This window comes from Tribolium madens, unplaced genomic scaffold, assembly GCF_015345945.1.
Source record: "Tribolium madens isolate multiple individuals breed KSU strain unplaced genomic scaffold, Tmad_KSU_1.1 Scaffold_91;HRSCAF=231;Tcas5.2_LG7, whole genome shotgun sequence".
NCBI classification, from domain to species: Eukaryota; Metazoa; Arthropoda; class Insecta; order Coleoptera; family Tenebrionidae; genus Tribolium; species Tribolium madens.
This window is the reverse complement of record NW_025401063.1, coordinates 8,540,222-8,551,082: the sequence shown is the minus strand read 5'-3', so window position 1 is coordinate 8,551,082 and position 10,861 is coordinate 8,540,222. Positions and strand designations below refer to the sequence as shown.

Genomic DNA, 10,861 nt, shown 5'->3' with positions numbered 1-10,861 from the left:
ACTACTTATAATCTAATAGCGCCATGTTTTGTTCAATAATTCGTAGAATTTGTTTCCAGACCAACGTGAAAAATTTTGGCAAGATACGTTCAGTACTATTGTTATATATAAATATTTTTAATTTTAAAAGTAATGGAGTTGACATACAAAACTTTTGACATTATGCTTACCTTTAAAAAAGATATATGGTGTCCCGTTTTTATTGTTACAAATTTAAATAATAATAATATAATAAAATATTCAGTTTTAAGACAAAAAGTTCCTAAGAATACGTATCGAAAAATACTATGTCAATAATATTTCAGAAACCATTGTAGATAAAATTAGTTAAAATTTGGATGTAGCTCAAGTATTTTTCAATAGATGTTTATAGGAAACTTTTGTCTTAAAATGAATATTCCATCACCTGTTTAAATTTGGAACAATAAAAACACAACTGTGTATTAGCCCTTTTTCCCAAGCAATTACTTTATTAAAAAAATAACGTTTATTTTGCACCAAACAAATAGGTATTCTTGTTCTTTCGCCTCTAGAATTACAAAAACATGTTAGTGACGTAAATTACGAAAATAGTTTTTTCTAATTAAAAAAGAACTGCTTTTTGCGGGTGGAAGAATTTACTCTTTGAGTGGCCATGTGTAATTGCACGTGTTTTATTTTCAGTTCCATTTACTTATAGTGTATAGTCGTTTCAGTAATTGGTGACAACCAACCCTCTAAGCTTCGCTTTTTACTTCTTTACAAATATCTTGAAAATAATGAAAAAGCTGGAGTAGTTCCTTTGTCCTTTCAAGTTTCACTCATTAAAAAACGGCTCGTGTGTACAGAATATAATGAGTGTGCTGTACTATACCAATATACAGGGTGTTCCGTTCTTTTTGTTACAAACTTAAACAGGTGATAGAATATTCAATTTTAGGACAAAAGTTTCCTACGAACATATATAAAAAAAATGTTACGTAAGCGAGCTACACCCCCGAACGAGATGCGTTTTTAATGGGGTTTTCCCACTATTACAGAACAACAAAAGTTGGTACAGCTAATTACTTTTCAACACCTGAACGAATTCAAAGATCAATTGTCGAAAAATTTAATCGCGGGTGTCTTAAACGGTTAAACAAATTTAATTTTTAATTTTTTTCCTCTTTATGGTCTTTAAGACAAATTGTAAAATGATTTTACTCAAAAACGGTAAGTTGTATCGAAAAAACGCAAGAGACCTCTTTTTTGTGAATAACTGAAATTTTGTGGCTGAAAGTGGCAAAAGCCAACCGCCAAAATAGTTAGGGCACTTTTTACCCTATTGGAACTGTTTGTAATACTCGTAGTATTGACCCAAATCATAAGTACACAGAGAGGAAATTTGAAGTGTTATCATAAATAATCGCAATGGACGAACTTGAAAATTATTGATAATAGGGTTTTGTTTAGCACGTTATAAAATTTGCAATTAAATTATTAACAGCGAGTTTAAATTCGAAAATTGTCACAAGTTTAAGTATTGTTATTTTTCACAAAATATTTTATTTCTATTATTAGTTTTTAATTACATTTTAATCTATGGTACAACTGGTTTCTTCGTATCCTCCCTCTGGATGACCCATCTAGATCTGATCGAAGCCATATTTTTCAAATTCTGGTCATGTGTCCACGGTTTCAATTGCCGCAACTCTTTCTCTAAAATCAAATCTTCGTCTTTCGTCCCCGAATTGATATATTTGGGTGCTATGACCGAAACAGCGATATAAGCTTTGGGATTCTTCTGAAGATACATCGGTCTTCCCGTGACTCTTTGATATGCAAATGTTTTGGGAATGGGCTTGTATTGGTTATTTCGCAAATGATAACTATCAGGCGGAATTGTGTTTAAAAACCCTAACTTATCTTTCATTTTAGTCTGGAAATCGGTCCATTCGCCGGTTTCACGATTCTCTGTCTTGTTTATCATTTTCTCTTTTAGCTTCTTTTCAACCGATTTTGCATCCGGTTCTGGTTTGGTCTTGGCCTTCTGTAGGTTTTCTAACAGCTTTTCAGACATTAATATGTCATTGTTAATATTTCCTGAAACAAATATAAAATAGTGTTTAACTAATGACAATGTAATTAACACTATACTAGAATATTAATTACACTCCTCATACAAACCTAATAAATTATGGACTTTGTTCCACTGCTCAGGATGAGCGGCAATTTTAATCATCAGCTCGAGAAGAAGTTCGCTTGCTGTAACGTTCGAAGAATCGTCCTGAAAACACATTTTTGTTAAAGTGGATAATTGGGTGATTTTTCCGTAACAAACTGTTTCTAATTTAGTTACCTGATCTAAATGTCGAGTCTTGATTAATTTTGCATAATCCGTGTTGTCGTCATTTAACAAATTATCTCTTTTGTTCCTTGTCAATAAATCGGTTTCACGATAGTTCATGGCTTCGTGGGAATCTGGAGGACCTGCACTTATGGATTCATTCTGTTGGGAAGATTTACTTTCTTGATATCTTCCACCCTAAAATAGTAAACAGGAAAAATAAACGTTTTTGTACAGGTCCTTCCAATATTCCGTACTAGCATACAGAAGGATTTTTTTAAGCGTTGAAATAAGGTAATGTTTCATTCTAAGGCACGTTTTAATAAGGAGAAAAACTTTAAAATACCCGAGCTCTGTTTGCTTTTAAAATTATTGTTTGTTAATAAACTTGGAAACTTGTTCCGTTTTGCGGTCTTGCCAGAAGCTTTCTGGTTTATCTTAGAAAGTACTTAATTACTGGAAATAATTTAATTTACTAGATACTCTACTTTTTGTTTCATACAAAGAACGAGGATAAGTTCGTGTTGCTGACCCGGCGCCTCCACCATTTTATCCTTATTTACGACAGGGATAAAACTCTAATTATATCGCAATTTGCATACACACACAATGCATATTCAAGCTTTTTACGAAATACAAATGACCAAAAGGGTTTGCGGAACTGTAGATTAGTCCATCCTAGTCCGTTATTTCCTAATAATCAACAATTAATCTCCTCATAACGAACTGATAATTGGAACGGTCTATAACTGTTCGGAAAATTATTACGTCACTCAGATTTTACTAACAATGCTTTAATAATCAATTTCCATTTGTATTTCAAATGAAATGTAAACGAAAACAAACGGCAGAATAATTATTAATCCTATTACTTTGCATGAAAATTTTTAATTAAATTTGTCTTTCGGCGTTTCAGATTATACTAGTTTGGGAAACTGTATAGTATACAGTTATACTGTTTGTATACAGTTCGAAAAAATTAATTGATTTATTTGTGCATAAAGACTTACCTCATCGCTCGTATCTTCCATGTCAGCGAACGTAACTGAAACGAATAGAGAATTAATAATTCAAGAAAAAACACATCAAGTAACATCAATCAAGAAATATTCCACCGTGCTGTAATATAATTTCTTATTTTTATATAAATTTACAAATAACAAAAGACAGCTCTTGTTATACATTCGAGAATTGTATGTTTTGAATTTCACAAAGCAAAATAATCTCATTATGTCCGAATTTATTTTTCACGACTTCGTTTCGCTAATGCTTTCCAGGTAATATAAAACTCAATTGCTAAAACAGCACTTGACATTTGATACGGAAATGGATTATAAAAGATGGGTGCCTTCATAATGTCAAGCATTATGGTGCTTGGAGCAGACAGTATGTAAATGTATGAACCACTTTACTCACTTCATCTTAGACTGTTCCTTGCTGTTAGAATACCTAAACCAACATAGTTCAAGTAATTAAAATAAATCGATTTTTATCTCAAATTTGTCTATTCCAGTGCATTCAGTAAATTGTAGCAATTCGTCACTGATAAATTCCGCCCTTTGTAAAGTTGCAAAGCTGAATTGTTAGATGATTTGAAAATGGAAATGAGAATGGCTGGTACACAATAGAATTCAGTTGAACAATGCAAAAATACCTTTAAAGATACCATTCGGAAAAATCGCAATTTAATGTAAATTTATTTGCAAAGAAGAAAGAACAGTCGTTACTGAAAGTACTGAAACTTTGTTGTTTCAATCATTTCAAAATTTCCTAATAATCTACTTCATAACTTTGTTAAATTTAAGCTTGGAGGCAGTTGATCAAAATATAAGTACAAAGTTCTTGAGATAAAAGGATAGTTACTGTTAGGATAATTATAAGGATTTGGTAAAACTTGATACAGAAGTTTTAACGAATATAAAGTAAAAATTTCAAAGAACGTATCTGAAAAGACTGAAATCTGATTAAAAAGTTCTTTTTCATTAAATGGAGAAAAGCTCAAAACATAAATAATGTTCGGATAGCATTTAGCTTCTATTACATTCATTTTAACCATTAAATGAAACATTTAATTTGGTTTATTTATGAAATAATATGTCGTAAATTTAGAGCGGGTAGAATAATTTTATATTTATTTAATACATTGCCAAACAGCTGATCAAATTTAATTCAATATTGGGTGTTGATGGTGATTTTTTTATATCGCAATACAATTATCAGAAAAAATATTATTCGTGTTCCACACACCCGGTATAAAATTTCTTGTCAATTGACTTCTCAACCAATTATTGATTAGTTTCGTATACATTACCTCATGAATTGTCGATATGATATTTTTAAAACAGCGTAATGGAGTAGGCATATTTTATAGTAAGATATGAAATGATTTAATAAATTGTATCAATTTTATCTTTACCTGGAAGTAATCCAATGGTCAGGACGCAATAGAAAAGTACGACGATTTTGCAATACATTTCTTTTCAATAACTTAGTGTTTTTTTATTCGAAAATTGCTTAAAATCATTTTTCACATTGTAAAGTTTGACAATTTGAGAAATTTAAATTTTGAACGTTGTCACTCTGGTATGTTCAGGAGCCACCACAAAGCCGACCGTGTGTTACACTATGTATTCAAAAATATATAATGCATAGAAACCTCGACGACAGCTACCCCAACAACACTGGTGGCGGCGTCTGCGCTTATATGACGTCGGTGGTGGATATATGCGCACGCTTTGGTGGTGATTTTTTCTAACACCGTAAGATTTCGTAAAAATATCGTTTCATCTGGCAAAAGAGCATATTCATTAGTGACTAATTCATTTAGTTGGGGTTCTGCTTTCTAATCAAGGGAATTTTGCATTTCGGTTTAAAGGAGCTTTGAAGGGACGCAGTTTGGTTACAGTTTTAATGAAATCCTGAATTGAAAGCAATAAAAGGACAAAGAGTTTGGTGGGAGTCGCAGATTAGATAAAATGTTCAGACTGAATCAGCGAAAAAGTTAAAATGAAAATCTCTTAGAAAAGTTATACAGAATTATTTTTTCAAAAATAAATTTAAACGGAATTACCTTTTTAATTAATTAATTTTAATTAATTAATTACCTTTTTAATTAATATCGGTATGCTTGTGAAACCTATTAAAGAGAATTTGCATTTTGCTTAAAAAGTTGTCTTTACTCTTTCTTGCTCCCAATGGGATAATGAACTAAAAAAAATGATTTACTTATACTATTTAATTTACTTAAAATAAAATCAATAAAAATGTTAAGAGTTTTACTTAAGTGGGTATGCGATATGAGAAATGTTTTTTTTACTTAACTTAGGTCTATACCTACTAATTAATTATAATAATCTACATAAGATAAATCTTTATTAAGGCATATTTTTTTGTATAGAATTAGTTTATTTGACTAATTTTAATAACTATAGCTATACAAACTATGGGACTTAAAACGGACTTTCCTTTTTTTCTGAATGGCACATCCCGAAAGTTATAAAGCATCAGATAATTTTTATTACGACAAATATTTTTTTGTCAATAATTCATCTAAGTATGACTAATTTTAATGATTATAAAAATTATTGATTTCGTACGTAAAAATCATTTAATTATCATTTATTTTAATATTTGTAGGTTTATTGATTTCTTAATTATTGTATTAATTTATATCACTACCTTGGTTGTTTGCTACTACAATTGAGGCGTTGAGAATTAGAGTGGCCTTGCCCACATTATCCTAATAAAAGGTAAAATTTTCATTTATAAAAATATTATTTTGTTTTAAATACAGTCAATTTACCGTTAATATTTTTTTTTTAAAACGTTAGGCCTGTATTTTACAGAAAATTTTAACAAAAAGCAGTTGGTCTGAGAGTAAAACTAAGTTTATAAATTCTGTGGATTAGGCCACTCTAATTTCAAACGCCTCAATTAGGGTCTGTTTTAAACAGACCCACATTGTAGTTTTAAACCTCCCGTTTCATAAACCACGGAAAAATGTAAATTGGAATTCTCCAATTTTATGTACAAATTTGTTATTTTTGAATCACATTCCATAATATAGAGAAAAACCAGAGAATTAGAATTAAATATTTATTGGAATCATAATTGTACAATATTATACTAGGATGTAGGGGTGCTTGGAGACCCCACGACATCTATGATTTCTCCCGTCCCAACTTTATTTTCGAGATCCAAATTAGAGATTAACTGTGGCGGTATCGTCAAAGTTTTCCCTGGATTTAATGCCTCATACTGATGTCTCAATGATTGTAATTCAAATTCACAGGTACTTAGAGCTGATTTAATTTCCATCAAGAGGACCATATCACTCCTAAGCTCATTGAAATTTTGACAGATTTCTTCAGTAGGAATAGGATTTAACTCTGCAAAAACAAACATTTAAAACATGTACGTAATTACAGGTTTTTTATATGAAACTTACCTAAACCTATTTCTTGCAACATTTGTTCTATTCCTTTTGATTTCTTCTGGCCTACATTTGCAGGCAGTTTCATTCTTTGTGACCTCAGAGAAACTCCACTGTTTTTGTAATCAGGGAATTTAATACCTGCAGTCTCAACAGCCTGTAAAATATGCTATTAAAATGGATTTATTTAGTTTAAATTGCAACACAAAAACCTGTGAAAAAATATTTGCAAATTAAATACTTGACAAAATTTGTACAAAGATAAAGTAGAAATTAATATACTCACTGCTGTATCAACGCGTGAAGGTCTTGAAGGATTTGCAATTTTTTTCTTGGGCAGTTTTTTGTCTGTTTTTCTGGGAGTTTCACTCTGGCTGTCTGCCTGACTTATTAATTTTTGTAAATCTTGAGTCTTTCTCTCACGTTCCTTCTTTCTAGCTTCTATCTTTTTCAGTTCTAAGAGCAAGAACTGTTCCTCTTCAATCTAAAATATTTATAATTGTTATTTCTCAAGTAACTCCAATAACAATATTCATCACCTGTTCTTGTGTCCTATCATACAGTTTTTTCAATTGCTCTTTCCGTCGTTTTTCATGGTCTACATCATAAGTATAAATCTTTTTCTCACCTCTCAACTAAAATGAAATCAAGAAATTTAAAGTAAACTGTAGGTATAAGTCACTTTTACTCTGCTCATAATGCCGCAGATTTTGTAATAACGATCTTTAATATCCTCTACTGATCTTTTTGGAAATTTTTCAGTGTCATATCTATCAGCCATTAGTATAAATCTAAGATCAAATCTTTGTGCCAGTTGCATCATATGATCAGTTTCTTCCTTCGTCCATCCATCAACTTTTAAATGCTGTTGATATTCAGCATCAGTGTAAGTACAAACATCAACTTTCTAAAACAATAAGTAGTAAATAAATTTGTAAATAACAGGAATTATTGTGATAAAAAGCACCTTGTTAAACTTGGCAAAAGGATATTCTTTAGGCTCATCAGAAGGTCTCCTCCAGTGATGAAACACCGCCCCGTCAGTCCTTGCCGGGTTTGTAAATGGCACCCATTTCCACTTTCTTGGTTTCCTCATCCCCAGCTTAATTTTTGTTTGTTTATATCCATGTCCCGTATCAGATGGAAAAAGCGGAGACACGTCTTTATTATCATTGTATAACAAAGCAAAAACTTCACGGTGCATTCCCTCAGGTCTTTTCTGAGTTTTTGTCGTTGTTGGGGGTCGCTTTCTTTGTTTGTCTGAACCAATGATTGACTCTCGAGTTACTTCTTGGCTTGTTGGATGGTCCAACTCCATAATATCTCGAACATCAGCCATTTTCCTGAAAAAATATCAAAATCATTCCAATTTGGAGTAAAATAAGTAAGAAATGCTTACAATTTTTCAGTCTTGGTTGCAACAAATAAAAAAACCTGAGACTGCAATTGAGGTGTACACAGAGACTATGATTACACTTATTATCAAAGTTTACACACTTTTACTTAAAAATTGTTTAAATTAGCAAGATTTAACATATTTTTTTATATCAAACAGCAATTCACTGCCGAAAACAACAATCGTAAATGTGAAATTTTGCATATAAGTCGCACAAGTGCTAAAACAACATTCGCCAACCCGTCATAAATAAAAGAACTTGGACACAAATATTATTGTTAAGCATCTCAAATTTATTTTTAATTAATAGTAAAGATAACAAGACATTTTGTTTTAATTTTATGTGATTTTGCTTTAATATTGTTATTTTAAAACAAGCTAAAGAATTTCGCAGTTATCGGAAATACTGCGCATGCGCTTCTGAAAAGTTGAAATTTTCTTTCCACGTGTTGTGTCACTTTAAGTCTAGGTTAGATTTGAGGATAAATTAAATAAAAACATATTTAATCTTAATTTATTGTGAAAGTTTTGCATTGACACAACACCTATAATGGCACTGTACAATTTTAAGAAGATTGCAGTTGTCCCCTCTGCAAAGGTATTTTTTCAATATTTTTTTGTAAATGCTTCTCATTTCGTCATATTTAGGACTTTATCGATATTATCCTATCGAAAACCCAACGCAAAACACCCACCGTCATCCACAAGCAATACAAAATAACAAGAATCAGGAATTTCTATATGCGAAAAATTAAATTTTCGCAACAAAGTTTCCACGACCGTTTGACTCAAATCCTGACTGAATTTCCTAAACTTGACGATGTCCATCCCTTTTACGCCGATTTAATTAACGTTCTCTACGATAAGGACCATTACAAACTGGCTTTAGGCCAGATAAATACAGCCAAACATTTAATAGATAATGTAGCAAAAGATTATGTTCGTTTGATGAAGTTTGGAGACTCGCTTTACCGTTGTAAGCAATTAAAAAGGGCTGCTTTGGGCCGAATGGCCACTATAATGAAGAGACAAGCCTCCAATTTGACTTATTTGGAACAAGTGAGGCAACACTTGGCGCGTCTCCCGTCAATAGACCCCTATACCAGAACAATCATTATTTGCGGGTTTCCAAACGTTGGAAAATCATCATTTATGAATAAAATAACAAGAGCTGATGTTGAAGTCCAACCTTATGCTTTCACAACAAAATCTTTGTATGTTGGTCACATGGATTACAAGTATTTGCGCTGGCAAGTGATTGATACTCCCGGAATTTTGGACCACTCTTTGGAGGAAAGAAACGTGATTGAAATGCAGGCCGTGACAGCCCTTGCACACTTACGAGCCTGTGTGTTGTACTTCATTGACCCTTCTGAGCAATGCGGACATACTTTGGAGGAACAAGTGCGATTATTTGAGTCAATCAAACCCTTATTCGCAAATAAACCATTGATTGTTGTGGCAAATAAAGTCGATATTGTGCCACTCAGCGAACTTCCGGCTGATAAACAAGACACTCTCAAAAGCTTGAAAGAGGATTCAAATGTCCCAATCATGGAAATGTCGACTGTGACCGATACTGGAGTCATGGAGGTGAAAACCGAGGCTTGCGAGACGCTTCTCAGCTTCAGAGTTGATCAGAAAATGCGCTCGAAAAAAGTCGATGGGATATTGAATCGCCTTCATGTCGCTGTACCCAAACCCAGAGACGATAAACCTCGCTCTCCGTGCATCCCTGAGTCAATTTTGGCCAAACGCGAGGCCCAGCAGTCCCGCAAACGCAAACTCGAACGCGATATCGAGCTTGAAGAAGGCGACGACTACGTCCTTGACCTTAAAAAATCCTACACGGAGATTCCCGAGAAGGAACGCTGGGATATCATCCCTGAAATCTGGGAAGGCCACAATATTGCCGACTACATTGACCCCGAAATATTCGATAAGCTTGAGGCTCTCGAACGCGAGGAGGAAATTCGAGAGGAGACGGGGATGTATGTCGTGCCGAAGATCGAGCTTACAGACACCATGCGTGAAATTAAAGCCCTTGCTTTGCAAATCAGACACAAGAAGGCGATACTTAAGGATGAGGCCAGGGTTAATAAACAATGCAGGAAGCCGGCTATGCCTAGAAATACAAGGGCTAAGGCTAGGGATCGATCAGTGTCGAAGTTGAGGGCGAATATGGAGGAGTTGGGAGTGGATATGAGCGATACGAAGGGGGCGCACTTTACGAAGACTAAGAGGAGTGCGTCGATGGGACCCCCGTTGAAGAAGGTGAGGATGGAGGTGGATAAGGAGGCGTCGACGAGCGTTGCGACGAGGTCGACAAGGGCGGTGGTGCCCTCGAGAAATGAGATGGGAGTCAAGGATCCGGCGGTAAGTCTTAAACAATATATATGGTACTACTTTTGACTTTTTTAATATGGAACATTTTTATCAAGAGGTTTGCTAATTATGTAACGGTTTTGATGATTTGTTTTTCTTTTCTTACATAATTGTTTATTTTGCAGATGAGAAAGAAATTGGCGAAAATCGCACACCGTGCGATTAGTAAGAAGGTCAAGAAATACGGTCTTAAAGGTGAAGCGGATAGGTTTATTGGTAACAAAATGCCAAAACATCTCTTTACTGGAAAACGTGGTATTGGCAAAACTGACCGTCGTTAAGTATTTATTGTACTCAGAGTGTTTATTAATAAAGATTAATTTGTGAAATGTTATTTTTTTAG

The 10,861-nt window shown here is 33.3% G+C and overlaps 3 protein-coding genes across 4 annotated transcripts; 1 reads left to right on the top strand and 2 right to left on the bottom strand.

Moving 5' to 3' along the window:
* Positions 1-1,558: 1,558 nt before the first annotated feature.
* On the bottom strand, positions 1,559-4,974 carry LOC123011250. Its single transcript, XM_044408608.1, has 5 exons — positions 4,722-4,974; positions 3,316-3,350; positions 2,318-2,503; positions 2,146-2,245; positions 1,559-2,061 (listed from the first exon to the last, which is right to left on the bottom strand). Exons 1-5 carry the CDS (start codon positions 4,777-4,779, stop codon positions 1,559-1,561), a joined length of 882 nt encoding a protein of 293 aa, XP_044264543.1. The 5' UTR covers positions 4,780-4,974.
* Positions 4,975-6,386: 1,412 nt separating this feature from the next.
* LOC123010995 (DNA methyltransferase 1-associated protein 1) lies at positions 6,387-8,352 on the bottom strand. Of its 2 annotated transcripts, none has more exons than XM_044408237.1 (7): positions 8,137-8,352; positions 7,705-8,080; positions 7,426-7,644; positions 7,277-7,372; positions 7,024-7,221; positions 6,753-6,894; positions 6,387-6,693 (listed from the first exon to the last, which is right to left on the bottom strand). In XM_044408237.1, the coding sequence occupies exons 2-7, from the start codon at positions 8,074-8,076 to the stop codon at positions 6,431-6,433; spliced, it is 1,290 nt and encodes a 429-aa protein (XP_044264172.1). In that variant the 5' UTR covers positions 8,077-8,080; positions 8,137-8,352; the 3' UTR covers positions 6,387-6,430. The 2 variants fall into 2 exon arrangements, with proteins under 2 accessions (XP_044264172.1, XP_044264171.1); XM_044408236.1 differs by having other exon boundaries at positions 6,753-6,906; positions 8,137-8,350.
* A 204-nt stretch (positions 8,353-8,556) lies between these two features.
* LOC123010498 (nucleolar GTP-binding protein 1) lies at positions 8,557-10,852 on the top strand. The gene is made up of 3 exons (XM_044407438.1): positions 8,557-8,731; positions 8,782-10,509; positions 10,644-10,852. The coding sequence occupies exons 1-3, from the start codon at positions 8,684-8,686 to the stop codon at positions 10,797-10,799; spliced, it is 1,932 nt and encodes a 643-aa protein (XP_044263373.1). The 5' UTR covers positions 8,557-8,683; the 3' UTR covers positions 10,800-10,852.
* Positions 10,853-10,861: the final 9 nt, after the last annotated feature.

What these genes read in the sequence shown, in the direction of transcription:
- LOC123011250 (XM_044408608.1), bottom strand. Translation starts at nt 4,779, where the DNA reads ATGTATTGCAAAATCGTCGTACTTTTCTATTGCGTCCTGACCATTGGA. An exon ending in TGGAAGATACGAGCGATGAG is followed by an intron (nt 2,504 to 3,315) that starts GTAAGTCTTTAT and finishes TTACTATTTTAG; the next exon opens with GGTGGAAGATATCAAGAAAG. An exon ending in AGACTCGACATTTAGATCAG is followed by an intron (nt 2,246 to 2,317) that starts GTAACTAAATTA and finishes ATGTGTTTTCAG; the next exon opens with GACGATTCTTCGAACGTTAC.
- LOC123010498 (XM_044407438.1), top strand. Translation starts at nt 8,684, where the DNA reads ATGGCACTGTACAATTTTAAGAAGATTGCAGTTGTCCCCTCTGCAAAG. An exon ending in CAGTTGTCCCCTCTGCAAAG is followed by an intron (nt 8,732 to 8,781) that starts GTATTTTTTCAA and finishes CGTCATATTTAG; the next exon opens with GACTTTATCGATATTATCCT. An exon ending in TGGGAGTCAAGGATCCGGCG is followed by an intron (nt 10,510 to 10,643) that starts GTAAGTCTTAAA and finishes TTTATTTTGCAG; the next exon opens with ATGAGAAAGAAATTGGCGAA.
- LOC123010995 (XM_044408236.1), bottom strand. Translation starts at nt 8,076, where the DNA reads ATGGCTGATGTTCGAGATATTATGGAGTTGGACCATCCAACAAGCCAA. An exon ending in ATGATAGGACACAAGAACAG is followed by an intron (nt 7,222 to 7,276) that starts GTGATGAATATT and finishes TAAATATTTTAG; the next exon opens with ATTGAAGAGGAACAGTTCTT. An exon ending in CTTCACGCGTTGATACAGCA is followed by an intron (nt 6,907 to 7,023) that starts GTGAGTATATTA and finishes CCATTTTAATAG; the next exon opens with CATATTTTACAGGCTGTTGA.